At 42.7% G+C, this 24,093-nt stretch overlaps 1 protein-coding gene across 2 annotated transcripts in view; it reads right to left on the bottom strand.

Moving 5' to 3' along the window:
• Positions 1-24,093, bottom strand: part of CAMKK1 (calcium/calmodulin dependent protein kinase kinase 1) — a 139,122-nt gene that overhangs the window by 73,417 nt on the left and 41,612 nt on the right. For both annotated transcript variants that reach the window (XM_081314145.1, XM_081314144.1), the window contains exon 2: positions 2,424-2,992. In XM_081314145.1, the coding sequence (XP_081170271.1) occupies positions 2,424-2,879 (456 nt within the window). In that variant the 5' untranslated portion in view covers positions 2,880-2,992. The remainder of the gene's footprint in view (positions 1-2,423; positions 2,993-24,093) is intronic.

Below are 24,093 nucleotides of genomic sequence, written 5' to 3'. Positions count from 1 at the left end.
TCTTCTGAGTTTTCGGACACTTGCTGGAGTCCATCCTCAGGGAACTTCTGTCTAAAAGAGTCTGTGCTTTGGGCTATTCTGTGGGTGGTATTTTGTCTGTTTTTTTTAATCTTCTTGTGTGGTTTTTTTTTAATCTTCCCTGATCTGGTACTTAGCAGATGTGCTCAATCTTTACTCAAGACTCCCTATGGCACAGTATTGGTTGGGATACTTGTCAGCTGAAGTCCAACACATCTGGACAGAATTAAGAGTAGCCTGCTGTACACAGATACTTTACAATTAGGGCCTGTAGCAAAAAAATAATAATACTGCAATTGGAGATTCCTGTCCATCCAGTCCTCTTTCTTGCCATTCAGCATTCCATTTCATCTCTCCCCTATAGGTCTTTCTGAAAATCTTTTAAAAAGAAATTTATAGACCTCAAGATGCTGCTTTCCCCCACTCCAGTTATGTATGGCTTTGGATTACATCAATATCAGAAACAAAGAGAATGTCTTGCACACAAAATGTCTATGTGTGCTTTGTGCTCCATGCAGGTAATCCTTAAGACTAGTCTGCTGTCTGCATATACCCCTATGGTCACATGACTGCATTTCAAGTGCTTGGCAACTGGCTCATCTTTACAACAGTCATGTGCCTATGATTTACAATGTTTTGTGCTAGTTTCTAGCCTTTCTGGCTGCTTTCTGGCAATAATTACGCATAGAAATACTGTATATTGATTCACTTAATGACTGCAGTGGTCGCTTAATGACTGCTGCATTCACTTAACAACTGTGGCGTTCATTTAACAACTGCCCCAAAAAGTCATAAAATTGGGTCATGGGCTGCCTTGATTTACAACCATCATGACTTACAATGCAATTTATGGGCTCCATTACAGTCATAGATTGAGGACTACCTGTAAATACTGAAAATAAAACATGTCACATCTGTTTTAACTCTGCAGTCAGCAGTGATGGAAAAGATGCATTAAAGATGAAAGGAAAAGGCAGGAAGGGTGGACCTAGAAACCTAGAATAAATAGCTATGTCTTAGAGACAAAATCAGTCATTCCGCTGTTAGTCTCCATCAATGTCACACTAAACTTCACTTCTAGCGACAGCTTGCTGTTTAAAAAGAAATGTGGTAGGTCACAAAAGCTAGTGTCCTTAAAGAGACTCATTCTTTGGCCTTCCCAGGGACCTTCAACAATGTTTGAAAAATAGAAACAAACAAGGGCAGAGATCAGAGGAAAATATGATGATACTTGCAGAAGATAACCACAGATTGAATTAAAAATATGGGATAAAGGAATCTTTATTAGTGTAATTATTCTTAACAGAAGATTGAATAGCTTGCCTTTAAAACAGCTCTGTGTGTAGCTACATTAGATACCTAATGGCTTCCCATTGCATATTTTCAAAATTGCAAATTTCTGTTCTCCCAAAATCAGGGACCCCTTTTTTATTTCATTGGCTTTCATCACAGCATGTCTTAAACAACTGAGTTTTCCCTCACTGATAAATTTACATAGCAATATAAAAATAGTTACTATTATTACAAAGGAATTAATCAATCCACAACTTTTATATATTTGGAAAGGGATGTCACAGGTCTGACTGTGAACCTCTTTCATTTCATGGTCATTTTGCCTTGACAATTTATATTAAAATACTTTTCTTCTGGGCACAAATATAAATATATCTGCCAACTAAGAGCAACAGACAAAGGAGACTTGACTTAATGAAAGCTGACGCTACAATACATCAGCTAGTCTTTGTGGTCCAGCGAGAGTGTTATGTGGACTTTGGAAGTTATCAATATGTAGCAACCACGCATTCTTTGCCTGCATTAAAATATTGAATTGCTTGCTTTCCGCTCTTATGTGAGTCCTCTGGGAAATGCTACGCACGTCAGCCAATAAAATAATAATCAGCAAGCTACCGCCACAGAGAAAACTTCCACAGATATGTGCCAAAGCAGATGCACCCAAAAATGATGGTAGAAAGAAATGGAAGGGGCAGGTGGTAAAATTATGATTCAGATATTGGTAGCTGGGAGGAACACTTGCATTAATTATTCGGAATAGGCTGGGTGGACCTTTTTGCATTGCTGAACTAAAGTCATTCCCAACAGACATGTCCCGAAGGTGCTTTTTCAAAAAGCAACTGGACTGTCTTTGTTTTTTCTCTTGAACACATTTTGTTTCTCATCCAAGAAGACATTTCACTTCCCACCCAAGAAGCTTCTTCAGTTATGACTGAAGAAGCTTCTTGGATGAGAAACAAAATGTATTCAAGAGAAAAAACAAAGACAGTCCAGTTGTCTTTTGAAAAAACACCTTTGGGACAACCATGACCTGGATGACTGAGAATATTCATAGAAATTTCCAACTGACATAATAGTTAGCCATCAGAATGGCTCACAAAGAGCAAACTTACTGCAGCATCCGAGATAGAGACTCGGTGGGACTCTATTGTTGGCCTCCTCCCTGTTCGTGGTGAAATATGCATGGAGGGTCCCGTGGCATATGGACCAAAGTCTGGAAGATCAGAGGAACTCAAGTAATTCCCAGTAGTCTTTTCTTGAAGGGAATACTTCCTGCCAGTCAAATTGGGCCTTTTGGGGACCTTCTTTGGCTCATGTAGCTCATTGGTGCCATCCAGTTCTTCAGAGGTTCCTGAATCAACACTGACCCCATTCCTTTGGTTGTTTTCAGCTGTGCAATTAGATAACGGACCAACAGTTTCTTCTATTGCTTCCTGACTATTTGGTTTAATTCCATTGGGACCAGCCGTTACAGTGATGGCAGCTACTCTCTTGGCAAGCCCCATCTGAGCATCTTTGCAACCCATGTCTGTGTCTTGACCAACAATCTCTGCTGTAGAATCACCCATAGTTGACTCCTGGCTTTTTATGTTATTAGATGATGGTGTAGGCCATCGGGACTGAATAGTTCATTTGAAGAGTCCAAGGTGGGGATCTTGGCCAAATGGATCTCTGGAAAGAACTGTAATAAGGAAAAGAGAAAGCAAAGAGGAAGCCATTACTTTTAAAGCCAGGATAGCAGGGGTAGCAAATTGATGCCTTCCAGATATTTTGGACCACAACTTTCATAATCTTTTGTCACCAGTAATTCTGCCTAAAATTCATGGGAGCTGAAATCCCACACTTTTGGAGGGGGCTAAGTAGTGAACTGCTATAACGGTATATTTGCATTTCTTCCATTTTCAACTCCACTCCCCAACCATCTTGATCTATCAGTTATAACCTGTCTCATAAATACATTGCTAGCCCTTTTTTAACCTTTCTGGGGTGCTAACATATTTCTAGAACTTTTTTCTCCAATCCAATATTGGAATGGGACAATTTACTGCAGCCAACTTACCATGGGCAACTCGCCGTGGGACAACTCAGCACAGCCAATTCGCTGCAGCCAACTTACCAACTGTGGCCAATTTGCCACAGGACAACTCACTACGGGACAATTTAACAATTCTATTTAATTATTTAAAATAAAAAATATTTTAATTTTTGCCATTCACATTCCATTCTGTCCCTCCTTTTGCATCCTTTCTTTAGTGATTCTATTCTACAATTTCTTTGATATTAATGTAACTCTTGTCTCTCAGTGAGTTGTCCTGTGCCGAGTTGGCCATGACAAGCTGACTGTGGTGAGTCAGCTGCGGCAAATTGTCATAGACCCTCAATACTTTCCAAATGATGAAATCCAATATATTTGAAGCTCACCAGATGAAGAAGCTGCTATAGAAATGAAAACACAAGGTTGGGAAGAGGTGGATCCTACTTCTATTACACTCTCCCTTAATAAGGCGAGTCCCAAAAGGAAGACCATAAGCCAATATGGTTCATCATTCTTCACCTAATAAGTGCTTACAGAAAACTCACAAACAGGGAATGGAGGAGAATATTTGCTTCCTCTTCCGTAGGAGCTAGTATTTAAAGAGTGTAGGCTATGATTCGGAAGTTGGTATCAAGACTTTGTTACAACGGTGATGAGTGCACCATTGGGAGACACAAAAGAACAGGTTAGAGATAGAGATTTTTGGAGAAAATCTATGTGGTCACTAGGAGCCAGAAATGATTAAAATATGGCACATATTTTTTTAAAATCATCAATGGCTACTAGATAGTGTAATCCTCCATTAATTTGTTGAGACTCCCTTTTACAAAAAACATTTTAGCTGGTGGTTGAAGCAACAAATTCTAAGAACAACAAATTCTACAGATGAAATCTGGGTGCTATATATTTTTTTTCTTTTATTAACCTTGATTCTTCCTACAATACATCTCAGTGGATGATCCCATATCATCCAGAGGGAGAAAAACTTCTCTTTGTTCACACTTCCATACCAGGCATGATTTTATGTATTTCATAGCTTCCACTAGGCCTGTCCACCATCCATATGTGTGGATAGGAACCGCAGGATTCCCAGCAACAAGTTGAGGACCACACCATTTGGAGGATTCTCAGAATGGGACAGAAAAGTCTACTCTTTGGGGTATCTTAAAAAGCCACAAGTGTTGTAGCTTTTTTCCTACAGGAGCTCTGTTTATCCCCATAATCTACTTGGTTGCCTGCCTGCACAAATCTTTCAAGCACCAGATGCTGTACAGCCATTTTACATGCTGCAGAATGCTAAGATTCAGGTATAATCATCTGTTCAGTTAATGCAGCTGCTGAGGACATATTTTGCCAGAAGGAGAAAAGATAAGCTTTTAAAAGCTGCATGAAGCCATAGAAATGCTGGGAAAAAAGCACCTCTGAATATAACATATATAGGTCGAGTTAACCTTCACAGCAAGTAAGGAGTCAAGTGGCTTTGAAAAGAGATCCTTAAAATGACAATTGGTGGGAGGTGAATGAATTGGTTTGCTTTAAGGCAAGGGTGTCAAAACTGCCAGTCGGCTGGTTGCATCATGCTGAGGTCCCGCCCACCCCAGCTCCAGCAATGTGGGGTGTGTGTGTCACAATACATCGTGACATGTCACGTGACGCGACGAGTTTGACACCCGTGCTTTAAGGGCTGAGGCTCTTCACCTGAAATGATTTTAGAAGGAGAAGACTTTCAAGAGCAGAAAATTGTTTCCCCTTTTCGTCTTTTTGTAAATACCAAATCACTGGCTATGCCTCAGGAATTAGCTGCATCGCTCCCACCTTACCTTCTTCTTCCTTGCCAGGAACTGTTCTATCACCAGTCAAAATGAAGTGGGCCGCTTCATGTAACCAATAAAGGAGAATACTTGTAGCTCAGGGGTCCTTGGTGCTCACTGAGCTTGGTTGTTTTCTTGCAGACATCTCATTACCAAACTAGCTAACATCATCAGTGCTGACCACTGTTCAGCGAGTGTGCAAGAAAACAATTAGGTTCAGAGAGGACCAAGGAGCCCCTTGTTTCATGTAAGAATTGCTGGCACTGGGGCTGCTCCAAATAGTTGTAGCTTCCCTATTTTACCCACCTGAACGTGTTCAAGTAAGAGTTACAAGAACTGGGATGAGGCACAATTTTGTCCTATATCCTAGGCCAGTGGTGGCGAACCTATGGCACGCGTGCCAGAGGCGGCACACAGAGCCTTCTCTGTTGGCACGCGCGCCACTGCTGCCAGCAGCAGGTCCATCATGCCGCCACCGCCACCCGGAGCAGAAGCCCCGCCCAGCACAAAGGAGGCGAAGCAGCCAACTAGCCAGCTCGAATAGAGGTGGCAGAGCAGAGGTCACCAACCATTGTCGATTGGTGGACTGGAAGAAAAGGGAGGGGAAGCATTTTACATGCGTGTATGCGTGCACAGGGCTGCGAGCACACACGCGCTGCAAATGGGGCAGGGCTAGTGCATGTGTGATACTCACTAGCCCTGCCCCGTTCTTGCATGGTGCAGCACCTTGTATATCTGCACCCTGCGGTGTGGCGGTGGCCATTTTTGCTCCTTGCAGCACGGTGGCCCATTTTTGCACCCCTGGGTTTTGCGTGCCAGAGGCGGCAGTCAGAGGCGCCTCCCTGCCCCCACCCTGAGGGCACCACAATGCTGATGCGGCCCTGGCACTTTGTGATAAATAAGTGAGTTTTGGGTTGCAGTTTGGGCACTCAGTCAGTCTAAAAGGTTCGCCGTCACTGTCCTATGGCTGGTCTTCCATTCTGGACAGAGAAGATGGTGGCCCCAGAATGGTCCACTGCTGGTCTGCTGAAACTCTGCACAAGAGATATAGCTAAGGCTGAACTATATGCAAGTTCATGAAGGGTGTTATTTTTGGGGAGGAGGTGTTCCCTATCAAGTCAACAACAAACTCAGGTAGCTGGCTGCCTATGAATTTGGAACTGAAATGGCACCATTTGAAAATACTTCTTTAAGTATGATGGAATGTTATGCAGAAAATCAGGGTAACTGCTGAAAACAGAAAAGACAAACAAAAATGAAGAACAAATGAATAAGAGTGAATTTATTGGTTCACACTTTGTAGTAAGTAGCCTAATGAGATGGAAGATTAAAACATCTTTAGCAACCTTTCTATTTCCTTAGGAAAAAACAATACAATTCTCTACACAACTGGGAATGAAAATTTTCTACTCCTATAAAACAGGACAGGAAGCCAGCACTGTCATAGGACAAGGCAACACAGCAGCTGGCTTGCTGCAAATCATCACCTTCATTTACAAAAATACTTTAAGCTGTGCCTAAGGCTAGCACAAAGGTACAAGAGAGAACAGTCTGTCAACTTCTGATGTCATGTTAGCGGTAATAGCAATGATAGGAGTGTTCCAATATCTCAGGGGCTGCCACAAAGAAGAGGGAGTCAAGCTATTCTCCAAAGCGCCTGAAGGCAGGAGAAGAAGCAACAGATGGAAACTAATCAAGGGGAGAAGCAACCTAGAACTAAGGAGAAACTTCCTGACAGTTAGAACAACTAACCAGTGGAACAACCTGCCTCTACAAGTTGTGAATGCTCCAACACTGGAAGTTTTTAAGAAGAGACTGGACAATCATTTGTCTGAAATGGTATAGGGCAGGGGTAGGCAACCTCGGCTCTTTTATGACTCATGGACTTCAACTCCCAGAATTCCTGAGTCAGCATAGCTGACTCAGGAATTCTGGGAGTTGAAGTCCATGAGTCATAAAAGAGCCGAGGTTGCCTACCCCTGGTATAGGGTTTCCTGCCCAAGCTGGGGGTTGGACTAGAAGACCTCCAAGGTTCCTTCAAGCTCTGTTTTTCTGTTATTCTGTCATGCCCACTATGGAAACCATTTTTGGAACAGGCAACCCCCTTTCACCAGCAGCTATTTCATGAATGCCAATATTTCAAATCTGCATATTGGGCCTCCAAAGTTGCCAACAGGTAATCCTGAATGTACAATCATTTAAAAGACCATTCGAAGTTACAACCATGCTGAAAAAAACCCCTACAACTGGTCCTTTACACTTACAACTGTTGCAGTGTCCCTGCAATCATGTGATCCAAATTCCGGCACCTAGCAAATGACATGTATGTATGATAGTTGCAGCATCCCAAGGTCACATGAACCCTATTTCCAACCTTCCCAGCCCGTTTCAGAAGCAAAGTCAGCAGGCAAAGCTGGATCTGCTTAATGACCATAAGAAAAAAAAAGTTATAAAATTAGGCATGACTCACTTAATGACCATCTCTTTTAGCAATGGATGTTTTAGTCTCAATTGTGGTCTTATGTTGAGGACTACCTGCACTTCTGCTGTATCCTGTAACTGGAAATACCGTTAAAAGCAACATGTTCCAGACTAATTAGTCTATTGCAGACTCCACATATTGCACTTATTTTGCATCTTGGCATTGGAAACCTTGATATTTTGTGAATACAGCTTGTGTCAGCCACTATTTTACTACATCAACTAAAGCAAGTTACAAGTTCTAATTACTTAATTACTATAATTATATCTGCTTGCCCCCAGCAAACCAATATGCGACAGTTCTTTAAAAAAAGGACAAAATATTTTTTGAGCAAATATCAAGCAATTATACATATACATACATTATACATATACATACATATATATACATGTCAAATGCTTGTTAACTATTTTAGATTACCTTGCTAGGCCCCAAACATGGGACAAATCTTTATTTCCTGTTTCAGCCTAACCTGAAGGCCATCGACAGGCAGTAGTCACACCGGTGACAGTTCATATTTGTGTAAATTTTAAATTGCTAACAAAGAATTAAGGGAGACTGATATGCATTTCAAACTTATTAGTTTTCATCAGTCAGCCATACCCTTCTGAGATTATATATATATAACATAAAGGTAAAGGTAAAGGTTCCCCCGCACATGCGTGCTAGTCGTTTCCAACTCTAGGGGCCGGTGCTCATCTCCGTTTCAAAGCCGAAGAGCCAGCGCTTGTCCGAGAACGTCTCCGTGGTCATGTGGCCAGCATGACTAGACGCCAAAGGCGCACGGAACGCTGTTACCTTCCCACCGTAGTGGTCCCTATTTTTCTACTTGCATTTTTACGTGCTTTCGAACTGCTAGGTTGGCAGAAGCTGGGACGAGTAACAGGCGCTCACTCTGTTACATGGCACTTGGGATTCAACCCGCCAAACTGCCGACCTTCTGATCAACAAGCTCAGCGTCCTAACCCACTGAGCCACCACGTCCCTTATATATATATATATATATATATATATATATATATATATATATATATATATATAATATGTTAAATGCTTGTTAACTATTTAGATTACCTTGCTAGGCCCCAAACATGGGACAAATCTTTATTTCCTGTTTCAGCCTAACCGAAGGCCATCGACAGGCAGTAGTCACAACAGTGACAGCTCATATTTGTGTAAATTGCATATATATATATATATATATATATATATATATATATATATATGCAAGATTATAACACATAGGAGAGTGTGGTTTGTATAAATGTAGTTTGCCTGTTTACTTTTAGGTTAACCTCTCTTAGTTCTCTGGCTCCTTCCCAGACAGACCAGATAGGAAACCTAACCAGATGAACTATTTCTACTTTAACAGAATCTTGCAAGTCTGAAAGTACATAACCACCACCTCTTCTGTACACCTCAAAGAAACTAAAGCGGGTCCCTTCTAAGCCTCCTGCCCCACTCAGTATCCAGCTGCAGGCTATGCCCTCTCTTATCTGACCATTCCCCTGCTACCATCTCCTGAGGTCATTCCCACATACTATTACATATAGTGTAATCAGTGCTTTTTTTGTTATAGAACCCACCAGAACGGAGTTCTGGCACCTTTTTTTGATGGATTTTCCAGGTTTTAAAAGTAACTTTTGAAAATTTGATGTTTGGTCCATGTGGACTTGAACCGCCCTGTCGAGTGTAGCAGGTCGGTGGCAAAATCATTAAAACGGTGCATGCGGGCTGCTTGTGTCGAGTCTGATACATGCGTACTTCATCCAACTGCTCAGCTTGTGGCACTGCTCGACTTGTGATTGGTCGTGTGGTCACGCACTGAGTGCTTACTGTGGGCAGCAACCATTATGTTTCGTTGCACAACTAACATGTGTGGGTGTGTGTACAGTGATTGACTATGTGCGAAAGATAGATAAAAGATTAAAAACATGTGAGTTCCGGCACCTTTTTTCTTACAAAAAAAGCACTGAGTGTAATGATGGAGAAATTAAGTTGCAAACAAATAATGATGCTTTTGTCATTTTTGTTATGTGACCTTTGGCTCCACGTTTGTGCCATTAAAATACCTTTCCAAAGTGAAGCCCACAGCATCAGGAATCAGCTACTACAGTAGCAGAAAGATCCATAAATATCACCACTGTTCCATTAGGAAGTGCTAATTATTAAATGTAAAAACATGCATCTGGGGGGGGGGGGAAATTCCACAAAAATGCTCTGGGTTAGACCCTTCCCCCAATAGTGAAGTCAGGCAATGAGTACCAACAGAAACAGTGTCAAAATCAGTGCCTGTCCTTTGGAACAGCATTCCACCCAAGAGATCTGTATGGCTTCCATCCTGATGATTTTTTTTAAAAAAAAATCAACACCTGGATGTTCCCCACAAGCCTTGTGAGAGGGTGGGTGTTGACCCTCTATAACAGGGGTGTCAAACTCAATTTCACTGAGGGCCGCATCAGCATTGCGGTTGCCCTCAGGGGGCCGGGTGGGTATGGCCTGGGTGGGCGTGGCCTACTGGGTGGGCATGGCTAGAGTGCGTATGGCCTACTGGGTGGGCGTGGCCAGCTCTACATCGTTCACATCAAGGGTGCCTATGGGGGCCTGGGCAGGAGTGGGACAGATCTGAGGGTCTCTGGGAGGAGGAGGGTCTCTGGGCCAGGGCCAAGGCAGTGGGGGCCGTTCCCTCGTTTCCAAGATGGCTTCGCGGGCAGCATGAAACCACTTCACGGGCCGGATCTGGCCCCCGGGCCTTGTGTTTGACATGTCTGCTCTATAACAGTGCTTTTCAACCTTGGCAACAATAAGATGTGTGGACTTCAACTCCCAGATTCCTCAGCCAGTACTTCCTATCATGCTGGGGTTATTAATATTAACAGTAGACACTCATTACATTAGTTTATCAATGAATTCACTATAATATTATGACCTATACAAGATAGTACTGTTTTGTTCATATTATTGTATCAATTCATTGATAAAACAGTGACTACTGATAGTTATAAAATATACATTTTGTTTCCCTTTCCCTTTTTAGTTGGTATTCTTTGCTTGTATTTTTAATTTTTTAAAAAATTCTTTTTCTTTAAGATTAAATGTTGTTTTGTTAAAAAAAATCTAATAAAGGAGAAGGAAGGAAGGAAGGAAGGAAGGAAGGAAGGAAGGAAGGAAGGAAGGAAGGAAGGAAGGAAGGAAGGAATTGATGGATTACGGCTTGCACTGCTGTTAAATTTATGTAAATTTACTACTAGATCTCTGTAAAACTACTCTTTTTAATCTACGTTCCCCAAATATATTGCCTTCATTTCCCATAATCTTCAACCAGAATGACGGGCCACTAAATTCCAACACATCTGAAGGACTGCAGACAAGAAATACTGATACAAAACAAAAACATGCAAAGACACTGATCCAAATTGGCAGGACATAAAAATTTACTTAAAATAGGATCCTATTTTTCAAGAAGAGCAAGGGTAGTCCTCAACTTACAACCATTTGTTTAGTGACCGTTCAAAGTTATAATGGCACTGAAAAAAGTGAGTTAGGACCAATTTTCACACTTATCACTGTTGTAGCATGCCCATGGTCATATGATCAAAATTCAGACACTTGCAATTAGCATGAATTTATGGCCGTTGCCATGTCCTGAGTTCATGTGATCCCCTTTTGCAACCTTCTGACAAGCAAAGTCAATGGGGAAGCCAGATTCGCTTAACAACCATGGTAAGAAAGATTGTAAAATGTTGGGGTAAATTGTGGTCGTAAGTTGAGGACTATGTGTAATCAATATAATGTGAAATATTGGTCATTTTCTTCTCTTTCCAAATGTGGAGATAAGACACTGGTGTTTTTCAAAAGAAACATGGAAAAATGAACTATATAGGGGAGTACCTGCTGCCAGCATCAACTTCCCATCATCCCGTGCGCTCCCACAGGGAAGGCCTCCTCAGGGTCCCGCCAGTCAAGGAGTGCCGGCGGGTGATTCCCAGGGGGAGAGCGTTCTCGGTGGGTGCACCTGCCCTATGGAATCAGCTGCCGGTGGAACTCCAGATCGCCCCCGACCTTCGTTCGTTTCGCCGGGACCTAAAAACCTGGCTATTTGAGCTGGCCGGCCTGGACTGAGGGGTTTTTAAGGTTTTAAATCCAATTTTAATGTGTTGGGGCTATTAATTTAATCGTATTTTAATCTGAATATTTTATTTTTTAATTTGCCCTGTACACCGCCCTGAGTCCTTCGGGAAAAGGGCGGTATAGTGGGTTAGGATGCTGAGCTTGTTGATCGGAAGGTCGGCAGTTTGGCGGGTCGAATCCCGAGTGCCGTGTAGCAGAGTGAGCGCCTGTTACTCGTCCCAGCTTCTGCCAACCTAGCAGCACGTAAAAATGCAAGTAGAAAAATAGGGACCACTACGGTGGGAAGGTAACAGCGTTCCGTGCGCCTTTGGCATCTAGTCATGCCGGCCACATGACGACGGAGATGTCCTCGGACAAGCGCTGGCTCTTCGGCTTTGAAACAGAGATGAGCACCGGCCCCTAGAGTCGGAAACGACTAGCATGCATGTGCGGGGGAACCTTTACCGTTTTTATAAATCAAATAAAATAAAATAAATAAATAAATAAATAATAATGTTTTGATCCAATTTAAGTTCTTTTGTGATCTGCTGTTCTGTACCAGCCTGCTACCGGCCTTGCAGAAAGGCAACCCCTGTACAAACGGCAGAGGCTGGAATACGTCTGCCAAATTTATTACACAAACAAACAACAAAACATGAAACAAGATACCGGAGCTTTGATCCTCTATCGGAGCGGTTGCTTTCAGCAAACCAGCCCTCCCCCAAACACTCCCTTTATAAGAGTTCAGGGCGTGGCCTCTCTTTGCCTCCTTCCGAGAAGTCCCACAGCCTTTCTCTGCTTGCTCCTACTTGACTGCCTCCTGCGTCGGGCGTCCTTGAACAGGGCCAGCTGTGGGTCATCTTCATCCACACTGTCGGGCTCACACAGCTGGGTCTCCACCAAGTAAGAGGGGCCTGGCTGGGGGCTCTGCGGAGCCTCCAAGCCATCATCAGCAAGTTCTTCTTCAACACCCCCCTCCTCCCCCTCATCTGTCATCCGAGTCATCCGACCCAACTGCCGAACCCACAGGCTGACCCTGAATCACAACATCTGCTAGGCTACTTAAGAGATGTAACAGACAGCCAAAAGAGGTCAGTGGAACTATTGCCTAAAACTAACCCTTAGGAAAACGAAACACAGCATTTCTACATGTGTGGCAAAAATATACTTCTCAAATTGGAATCAACAAGGAGTACTATTTTTAGAAGACAAACAGAAGGCGACATGCACAGTTTGGAATACCTAAGGATGGTGGGTTGGAGAGAAAACTCCTTCCCTGAAGTGCATTAAAAAAAGCAGATACTAGGAAGCTAATATGATTGGCCAGGGAGGGAAATGTACAATTATAGAGTCGTAATCTGCATTTAAGGGACGCGGTGGCTCAGTGGGTTAGGACGCTGAGCTTGTCGATCGGAAGGTCGGCAGTTTGGCGGGTCGAATCCCGAGTGCCGCGTAACAGAGTGAGCGCCTGTTACTCGTCCCAGCTTCTGCCCACCTAGCAGTTCGAAAGCATGTAAAAATGCAAGTAGACAAATAGGGACCACTACGGTGGGAAGGTAACAGCGTTCCGTGCGCCTTTGGTGTCTAGTCATGCCGGCCACATGACCACGGAGACGTCCTCGGACAAGCGCTGGCTCTTCGGCTATGAAACGGAGATGAGCACCGGCCCCTAGAGTCGGAAACGACTAGCACGCATGTGCGGGGGAACCTTTACCTTTACCTTTAATCTGCATTTGCACAGCATATTTTAGCTGGTCACACAATTAGAACCATAAATTAGCCAAAAGTATCAGATTTGTACAGCATACTTATTTATTTATTTATTTATTTATTTATTTATTTATTTATTATTGGGACTTATATGCTGCCCTATCTCCCGAAGGACTCAGGGCGGCTAACAACAATAAAACACAATAATACAAATGTTAAAAAAAAGATTAAACTAATAACCCCCAGTGATAAAATATTAAAAACATTTTCTTTTTAAAAACCCCTATCATCAGTCCAGGTCAGCCTGATGGAAAAGGAATGTTTTGAGGTCGCGACGAAAGGACCGGAGATCCGGGGCCATCCGGAGCTCAAGGGGGAGTTGGTTCCACAGGGCTGGCGCTCCCACAGAGAAGGCCCTCCCCCTGGGGGTTGCCAGCCGACATTGTCTAGCCAACGGCACCCTGAGGAGGCCCTCTCTGTGTAAGCGCACTGGGCGATGGGAAGTCGCTCCTGGCAGCAGACAAGTTGAAAAAGATTTGCCACGGAAAAACCAGTTACAGAACCCAACATGTTTATTGCAGCAATGATATTGGATGCCGGCTTTACAAGAAAGGGTGATTCTGAACAACAGAAAATGAAATATTTTTCATACAAGTTGAGGGTTACAAGGCCAGAAATACGAGGTATCTGATTGGCTGGGGAGAAGCTAGGTAGGTCCTTGTTCATGTACCTGGGCTTAGTTCTATTGGTAGGCAAAAGGGTTTTTTCAGAGGTGGCAGCAGAGTTGGGGAAGTCCCTTGTTAAGGAGATGGATGTTGAAATAATTGGTGTGTGTGTGTATGTGTGTGTGTGTGTGTCCCTAACTGAGGATGGAACTTTAAGCTGTAACTTTGTTACTATGTTGCAATTCCCTTCTTAGGGCTATGCTGTGAGCTGTAAAGCAGCTCTAGATAAAGATAAAGGTTCCCCCGCACATGTGTGCTAGTCGTTTCCAACTCTAGGGGCCGGTGCTCATCTCCATTTCAAAGCCGAAGAGCCAGCGCTTGTCCGAGGACGTCTCTGTGGTCATGTGGCCGGCATGACTAGACGCCAAAGGCGCACGGAACGCTGTTAGCTTCCCACCGTAGTGGTCCCTATTTTTCTACTTGCATTTTTACGTGCTTTCGAACTGCTAGGTTGGCAGAAGCTGGGATGAGTAACAGGTGCTCACTCTGCTACGCGGCACTCGGGATTCGACCCACCAAACTGCCGACCATCTGATCAACAAGCTCAGCGTCCTAACCCACTGAGCCACCGCGTCCCTAAAAAAGCGGCTCTACTCTTTGGTTTAATTTGGGTTTTAGAGGATTAAGCAAAGAGATTAACTGGGTTTGATCCCACTCAGATCTAAAAGAAAGGGTGCAGCCTCCATTTTCTTTCTGAGATTTATTTTCTAAGGTTAGCATGTTGAACAATAGAATTGTTACTAGTTTATTTAAGTGTTTTGTGCAAACAGGGCTAAAATGTAGGAAGAGACCTTGGAAGCAATCTATTCCGAACACTCTTTTCAATGTAGGATATTTCAAGCCCAGTGTAACTACAGCAGCTTTGATAGATGCTTATGCAGAACAGCTTGTTTTCTGGCGGTTTAGCACAGGGCTTTTCAACCAGTGGTACGAGTACCACCTGTGGTACGTTGGCACCTGGCAGGTAGTACGCGACCATCCTAGAAAAGTGGTAGCAGGGGAGAGGAATGAGCTGAACCCGTGGCAGCACCGCACAAGCCTGAGCGAGAGACAGCTGGAGCTGCAGGGCTCAGGATCAGCGCTTCTTCAGGGCTGTCAGGGCTCAGCGGAAGCACCAGGAACAGCGCCAGGCTCTAGCTGGACTTCGGCGCTGATCCCGGCGCTTCTGCTAAGCCCAGAAGTGCTGATCAGCTGGAACTTTGCAGCATCCAGGCGGGCAGGCAGGTGTCTTGCTCGGCTGTGGCTTGGGGGGCACTTTTTTCAGTGCCATTGTAACTTCGAACAGTCACTAAGCGAACTGTTGTAAGTCGAGGACGACCTGTACTTCATCACTTTTGGGGGGGGTCATCATGTTTTTGACACCTTGCTAGGCGACTGGTGGTACTTGGACGTTGCCATATCCTAAAAGTGGTACAATGGGTGAAAAAGTTGAAAAGCCCTGGTTTAGCATATGCACTTACAGTGACCTTATTGTCTTGGAAAATAATAAGGGACAAACCTGAAAAGGGGGCAAATTTGAAAGAGGTTCATTAGTATAAAAATATAACTGTTTATGTTGGTAATTTTGCTTTACAAAGAAGCATGCAAGAGCAAAACCAAGAAAACAAATATTAAATCTAAAGGACAGCTTTCTGGAAAAAAGGACTGTCCTTCATAACTATGGTTACTGAAATAAACACTCAGGAGAATTTTCAGTGAGCCCAAGTACTTTCTTGTTTTTAATGCTAAATTCTGGTCAAACATCTCAGTTTGACCTAAGTAAGTTGCTCTGTGTGGCTCTGTATAGTACTGTGACACAATGCATATAGCCCTGAATTTGGAGAAAAGAAATAGCAATAATAGGAAAGGCAAGGATACAATTAAATGTTTGGACCAATACATGGATCTTGAGAATCTGATGCAAATAACATTAGACATGACACTCAAAGCAGGTACATTAATTGGACTAGCCAGGTATACAACTGAGCCTAAATTTACCAGGTAGGGTGCACTGTTCACACAATACATTGAAACGTAATGTAAGCACGTATGCTAAACACAGGTCACATAATACATTGGAACATAAGCTCGCCACATATGCTAAACTCAGGCGAAACCTGGTCTTTAGCTATTTCAGTGAATTATATTTTATACTATGCACTGCATTGTTGCAGATATGGGAAAACAGAACACGTGACTCTCCCAGGCCTATCTGCTCCAAAGGAAATCCAACATTTAACAGCACTGTCTCAGAAATATTTCACAATCTGGGGTAACATACTTTTGCAACCTGTTTTGTATTTCATGAATTTTTTTCCTTACTGTATTGGGATTAAAATATACAGTTTCTTTTTAGTTCAAGATACACAGTTGTTCTCTCCTTTTTTTAAAAAAAAATCTTTAAATCTCTGCCTGGCATGGGTCCAGGCTATCTGAGGAATGGTCTCACCCCAATGGGATTGGCCCGTCCCACCCATGCCAGCAGAAGGAGGATGCTGCGAGCCCCCTTGGCCACAGGAGTTCAGCTGGCAGGGCCCAGAAGAGCTTTTTCTGCTGTGACTCCTGCCCTCTGGAACATTTTGTCACCTGAGACGAGGTCTGCTTCCATTTTTCTGACCTTCCTGCCAGTGAACCACCAGGAATGTATCACACTGGAGGTAGTTGACAGATTAAGAGAAGATCCCACCTCCCCCTCTGCGCATCATTCTTAACTGTAATTTTTACTGATATTAGAAATATTTATTTTGGATGGTTTTATTGGCTTTTAAAGTTGTAAGCAGCCCAAAATCACCTCGAAGCTAGAAGGATGACAGCTAGATGGATGACAAACAAATCTAATCACTCACTCACTCAATCAATCAATGAGATGCTCTACAAGTACAAAAAGAAGCTTTAAACTTTTATTTTCATTAGCACAGCATGCAAACTAAATTATTGGTAAGAAGCACCATTCAGAGTTATGATAATATAATAGCTAACATACCATTAATTTCAGCTGGCTTCTCTTTAGTCTAAATACTACCAATGAAGCTCTGAGTTGCTTGGTAGAGAGATGAGCAGCATACAAATTAAACAAACAAACAAGCAAACAAATAAATAAGCAGGCAGGCAGGCATAATCAGCAGCACCATTGGCATTTCCACCCTCTGTATTAGGTCAGTTGCAACCAATTGCTTTCCTGGAGATATTATTGGCCATTAATGGAAGGAGATACACTTTTCAGAGAAGGGACGCGGTGGCTCAGTGGGTTAGGACGCTGAGCTTGTCGATTGGAAGGTCGGCAGTTTGGCGGGTCGAATCCCGAGTGCCGCGTAACAGAGTGAGCGCCTGTTACTCGTCCCAGCTTCTGCCAACCTAGCAGTTCGAAAGCACGTAAAAATGCAAGTAGAAAAATAGGGACCACTCCGGTGGGAAGGTAACAGCGTTCCGTGCGCCTTTGGCGTCTAGTCATGCCGGCCACATGACCACGGAGATGTCCTCGGACAAGCGCTGGCTCTTCGGCTTTGAAACGGAGATGAGCACCGGCCCCTAGAGTCGGAAACGACTAGCACGCATGTGCGGGGGAACCTTTACCTTTACCTTTACCTTACACTTTTCAGTAACACAGGAAAAGGACAAGGAAAGAAGAGGCTCTGAAAGCAACCTCAAAACACTTTATGAAATGGCAGGTGGCCAATTAAGGCTGATGGGGAAGTCTTTGCTTTCTTGCTGTCAGATGTACCGTAATTGCTGAGAAAATGGCCAGTGATATGTTTCTGAGAAAAACGACCTCCGTCGCTTCTCTGTTTCCTCCTTGTGATGCAATCAAGTGGAATAATCTATTTTAATATTAAAAATCAGCGACTGTAAAGAGTTTAATATCCTGTGTTTGGTTTATCAGTCAATTTTCATCGAAACTCACAGCCTGAACATATCTATACATGAAATAGGTTTGCCAAGCACTGATGATTTGGGATTTAATTTTGCACTGGTTATTATAAATTAAGCTTCATGCCAGTTGAATACAGAAGCTGAGATGGGAAGGGGGCTAAAAACCAAGAGATGATGATTTATAGTCCTCCCTTAAGACATGAAGCCAGCGAGGTCAGGGGTCTGCCACCTTGACAACTTCCTCGGCCAGCATAGCTGAACCACAATAAGCTATTTTACTTTGGTGAAGCAATAAAAGTAGCCACATCAGGAAAATGATCATCACTTCATTTTCCTTTTGGTGTGCAAGATTTTGGTATAGGATGGTTTCCAACCTGTTCTACCAGCTTGAGAAAGGAGAACTTGATGGTTTCCAAGCTTTTGCAGACTTGCATTGATAGGATAAAGGCTAGCCAAGAGGCAGCTAGGCTGGCTTCTCTCAAGGAGGCAAATAATCTCTCCATCAGCTTTTAATTGTTGCTTTTTGTAATATTTATTTTACTAATGGTGGCTTTAACCCTGTTGTTAACAAACCAACAGGAATCTTCACCAATCAACAGCTCAATAAACTCAATAAATGAATAAATAATTATTAAGCTAGCTCCAGTGATTTATCTCTATTCTGGGAACACATTATAGAAACAGACGGTCTTTAAATCCAGCATATCCAAAATTGTTTCTTATCTCTTCATTGTACATTTCTGTTTTTGTAATTAATTCTATTTTGTAATTATATCAGAACATGTAGGAGGAACTGTCAGGAGAGTAAAAATTAATAGACTTTGGCTGTAGAGATCTGGGAATATATATTGTATGTGCAACTTGGGGCAAGTTGCTGTCTAACCCTTGCCCACATTGCAGGATTATGTGTATGTTTGTGTGCGCGTGTTTATAGGATAGCAGAAGAATAACTTGAATTCACAGAGGGAGTCCTCGACTTTCAACCATTTGTCTAGTTTCTGTTTGAAGTTACAATGGCAAGGAAAAAAGTGACTTATGACTGGTCCTTGCACTTAGGACCATCACAGCATTCCCCACAGTCATGTGATTAAAATTTGGGTGCTTGGCATCTGGCATGTACTTTTGACATTTGCAGCATCCTGTGGTCATGTGGTCTCATTTTCAACCCTCCAAACCAGTTCCTGAGAAGCAAAATCAATGGGGGAAGCCAGATAGGCTTAATTGACCACATGATTCACTAAACAGCTGCAGTGATTTGCTTAACAACCATGGCAAAAAAGGTTACAAAATCAGAGGCAACTCACTTAATAACTATCTTACTTAGCTATGGAAATTCTGGTCCCAACTGTGACTGTATGTCGAGGACTACCAGTACAGATACTCTTTGACTTACAACAGTTTGTTTAGTGACTGTTCAAAGTTACAACAGCACGGAAAAAAGTGACTTAGGACTGTTTTTCAACTAAAGACCCTTGCAGCATCCCCATGGTCATGGGATCAAAATCTGGATGCTTGGAAACTGGTTCATATTTATGACAGCTGCAGTGTCCCGGGGGTCATATGCTCTCCTTTTGTGACCTTCTGACAAGCAAAGTCAATGGGGAAGCCGGATTCACTTAATAACTGTGTTACTAACTTAACAACTGCAGGGGATCACTTAACAAATGTGGCAAGCAAGGCCAGAAAATGGGACAAAATTCACTTAAGAAATGTCTCACTTAGCAACATAAATTTTGGGCTCAATTGTGATAATAATAATAACAATAACAATAATAATAACAAACATCAGAAAATTTGTGCAAAGATCGATGGCACAATGGAAGACATAGTTGCAGGTCAATGGTGAAAGACTGGGAGAGGTTAATATCAAGAGAAGAATATTTCAAGGAGATTCATTATCACCACTACTATTTGTTATTGCACTGTTTCCTCTGTCAACAATACTGAATAACTCAGGACATGACTATCAAACATCAAAAACATCTGCCAGACTATCCCAGCCCCTTTACATGGATGATCTAAAGCTGTATGGAAAAACATCATCTGAAATAGAATTACTGCTGAACACTGTCCATATATATAGCCAAGATATTGCAATGGAGTTTGGCTTGGACAAATGTGCCACACTTACTCTCAAACAATAGAAAATAGTGAAAACTGAAGGTATCAAGATGCCCAATGAAAATAACATTAAGAGTCTGGATGAGGAAGATTACTACAAATACTTGGGTATCATTCAAGCTGACAACATCAAGCACATTGAAGTCAAGAAAAAGATTAGAGGTCAATACATTAAGAGAGTGAAGAAGATCTTAAAGTCCAAACTCAATGGAGGAAATACCGTGAAGGCAATCAACACCTGGGCAATTCCAGTCATTAGATACACAGTGGAATAGTGGACTGGACTCAAGCAGAACTAAAAGCAATGGATAGGAAGACTAGAAAAATAATGACAATGAATCATGCCCTTCATCCATGCAGTGACATTGACAGACTCTTTCTACCAAGGCAAATAGGTGGACGTGGAATGCTGCAAGTACACCAGATGGTTGAAGAAGAAAAAAATGGCTTTGGAAGAATATCTGAAGGACAATGGTGAAGATGCACTGAAATTAGTATAGCAGGAAGGCTTACTGACTACTGGAGAGACCAAACTGGCCTACAAGAAAGACCAAATGAAGAGGCATGAATAGAGGCATGGGAAGACCAGAATAGAGGCATGGGAAGACAAACCACTACATGGACAGTACATTAAAAAAATAGCTGGAAAGTAGATAATAACAAGACCTGGCAATGGCTAAGAGCAGGAAAGTTGAAGAAAGAGACCGAGGGACTAATTCTGGCTGCACAAGACCAAGCCTTAAGGACAAATGCATACAAAGTCAAAATTGAGAAAACAGCAACAGACAGTAAGTGCCGCCTATGCAAAGAAGCTGAAGAAACAGTGGACCACCTGGAAAGCTGCTGCAAGAAGATCGCACAGAGTCACAGACTGACTACAAGCAGCGGCATGACAAAGTAGCAACAATGGCGCACTGGAAGATCTGCAAGAAATATCATTTGCCTGTAAGCAAGAACTGGTGGGATCATAAAATAGAGAAAGTCATAGAAAATGATAAAAGTTAAACTGCTCTGGGACTTCAGAATTCAAACAGACAAGCACCTGCAACATAACACCCCAGACTTAACAATTGTCGATAAGAAAGACAAAAAAGTCTAGATAGTGGACGTGGCAGTGCCTGGAGACAGCAGAATAGACGAGAAAGAACTGGAGAAGATAACAAAATACAAAGACCTACAAATAGAAATAGAAAGACTGTGGCAAAGGCAAGCAAGGGTAGCACCAATAGTAATAGGCGCCTTGGGTGCAATCCCAAAACAACTGGAGCACCACTTGAACACCATTGGCATTGACAAATTTGCCATCAGTCAATTGCAAAAGGCGGCCTTACTAGGAAAAGCTTCCATCCTGCGACGATATCTGTAATACCATCAAACATCCAGATCTGCCTATCCCAGGTCCTTGGTAAGGACTCGATAGGTAGACAAAAATGCCAAATCCAGTCTGAACATCTGGCTGACTGTGGTGATAATAATAATAATAATAATAATAATAATAATAATAATAATAATAATAATAATAATAATAATAATAATAATAATAATAATAATAATAATAATAATAGTTGGAAGGGACCTTGGAGGTCATCTAGTCCACCACCTCCCGCTCAGGCAGGAAACCCTATACCATTTCAGACAAATGGCTGTCTAGTCTCTTCTTAAAAACTTCCAGAGTTGGAGCATTCACCGCTTCTGAAGGCAGGTTGTTCCACTTATTAATTGTCCTAACTGAGAGAAAATTTCTCCTTAGTTCTAGGTTGTTTCTCTGTTTGGTTAGTTTCCATCCGTTGCTTCTTGTCCTGCCTTCAGGTGTTTTGGAGAATAGCTTGACTCCCTCTTCTTTGTGGCAGCCCCTGAGATATTGGAACACTGCTATCATGTCACCCCTAGTCCTTCTCTTCATTAGACTAGACATTCCCAGTTCCAGCAACTGTTCCTTATATGTTTTAGCCTCCAGTCCCCTAATCATCTTTGTTGCTCTTCTCTGTACTCTTTCTAGTCTCAACATCTGATGAAGATGTTGAAGAGCACTGGGCCCAGAAGTCCAAGGACTATCTGTATATGCCAAAGTGAGCTCAATGGAAGGAGAACAGAAGATACGGGAAGAGGCAGACACAATTTAATCAGGGCCTGAAAGCAGAATCTTTCCATTCCAGCACGAAAGCCACTCCCTTTGTGATAATACATCTGTGTTCTCTGTTAATAATAAAATGACTAAAATATGCAGTTGGTCTAGTCAAATATAAATTATTTAAATGGCGAACTTTGCATTAAAAGATCTGAGGTTCTTTAATGAGCTCTCTTACTTAAAGGCCAACAGCAGAAATAACCAACTATTTTATGCTCTTATGCAGCTGGCTTAGGAAGTGAAACAAGAAATAAGAGACAAAACGGCACTGTCTTATTCTTTATCATTCTGTGTTCTAATTACACAATGATACTGATTTGCATAATCAGATGTAATTATTCTAATTGCATGTATAAGCAGTAATCAGCCAAGAATTACCCAGGGAAAGCAGGGGATGGTGATAACTAGGATGCAAATCAAAAATCAAATGCATTCCATCAAAGTTTAAATGATAGTGTGTTTCACTTGTGGAAGTGACAAGAACATGGCCAACAAAAAGGGAAATACCATATACTAACAACATCAGTTCTCTGCTACTTCTTAAGAATAAGAGTTAAAATGGTGATAGTCCTCACTGAAAAGGGCACAATGGCTAAAAAAATCTACTCCTTCAAAAGCACTGAGCAGAAGTGAGCAGGCAAGACAATATTAAGCAAACTATGTAGATATCAAAATTATAGGAGGCAAACAATGAAAAAAAAACAGGTCTGTCCACCACCAGAGCCATTCATGATTGAGGGGGAACAACGTTTTGAAATGAAGGACATTTTAGACTCTAATAAACACCAAGGAAAGCTCCAGTATTTAGTTGCATGAAAAGACTTTCCTCCCTTCAAAACTGAATGGGTGGACTGTAAGCATGTTAAAGTGGCCAAACGTCTCAAATGCTTCCATAACCAATAACCAAAATAGCTCCCTGTTGTGATTCAGGGTCAGCCTGTGGGTTCGGCAGTTGGGTCGGACGATTCAGAGGAGGAGGAGGGGGGTGTTGGAGAGCTTGCTGAGGGTGTTGGAGAGCTTGCTGATGAGGCTCCGCAGAGGCCTCAGCCAGGCCCCTCCCATCTGGTTACGACGCAGACCCAACTGTGTGAGCCTGACAGCGTGGATGAAGATGACCCACAGCTGGCCCTGTTCAAGGACGCCCGACGCAGGAGGCAGTCAATCAGGAGTAAACAGAGGAAGGCAATGGGGCACCTCGGAAGGAGGCAGAGAGAAGCCACGCTCTGAACTGTTTAAAAGGGGAATGTGTGGGAGGGCTGGTTTGCTGAAGGCAACCGTTTGAATAGCTCCTGTTTCATGGTTCGTGTCTTGTTTTGCTCTGTTTGCTTTTGTGTCCATAAATTTGGCAGGCTTAGTTCCAGCCTCTTGCCTTCTTGTAAAGGGGTTGTCCCTGCCTTATCTGCAGGGCCGGTAGTAGGCTGGTACATAACACTCCCTTATCTAACCACATATCTACCTTGTTTCCCTCTCTCTTTGTTGTGTCTTTCCATTTGCTTTGCAGAACTGATGTCCTTGTCAAGGGGGGGCAGCATGTCAGAACCACGACCTTTCGCTTGCTGGTGTTCTGCCATCAATTGGGGAAGGGGGGGAACAAATGGGCAATAAAGTTGTGTACCTTTATGATGGGAAATTGGGAGGGGGAAACTGACAGTTGAGAAAGAACAGAGCATTTAGGAATCCGGTTCATGCTGGTGGGCTGGCATCTTCAAGGCCATTTACCCTGAGAATGGAATTTCACCAGCCCAAACACCTCAACATTTCCCAAAATATCTCAGCAGTGCCAGACTGGCTACACACAGGTGGACCATGGG

Source organism: Vipera berus (assembly GCF_964194415.1).
Source record: "Vipera berus genome assembly, chromosome: 1".
NCBI classification, from domain to species: domain Eukaryota; kingdom Metazoa; phylum Chordata; class Lepidosauria; order Squamata; family Viperidae; genus Vipera; species Vipera berus.
Note: the sequence above shows the minus strand (reverse complement) of the source record. Positions and strands in the feature narration are given on the sequence as shown.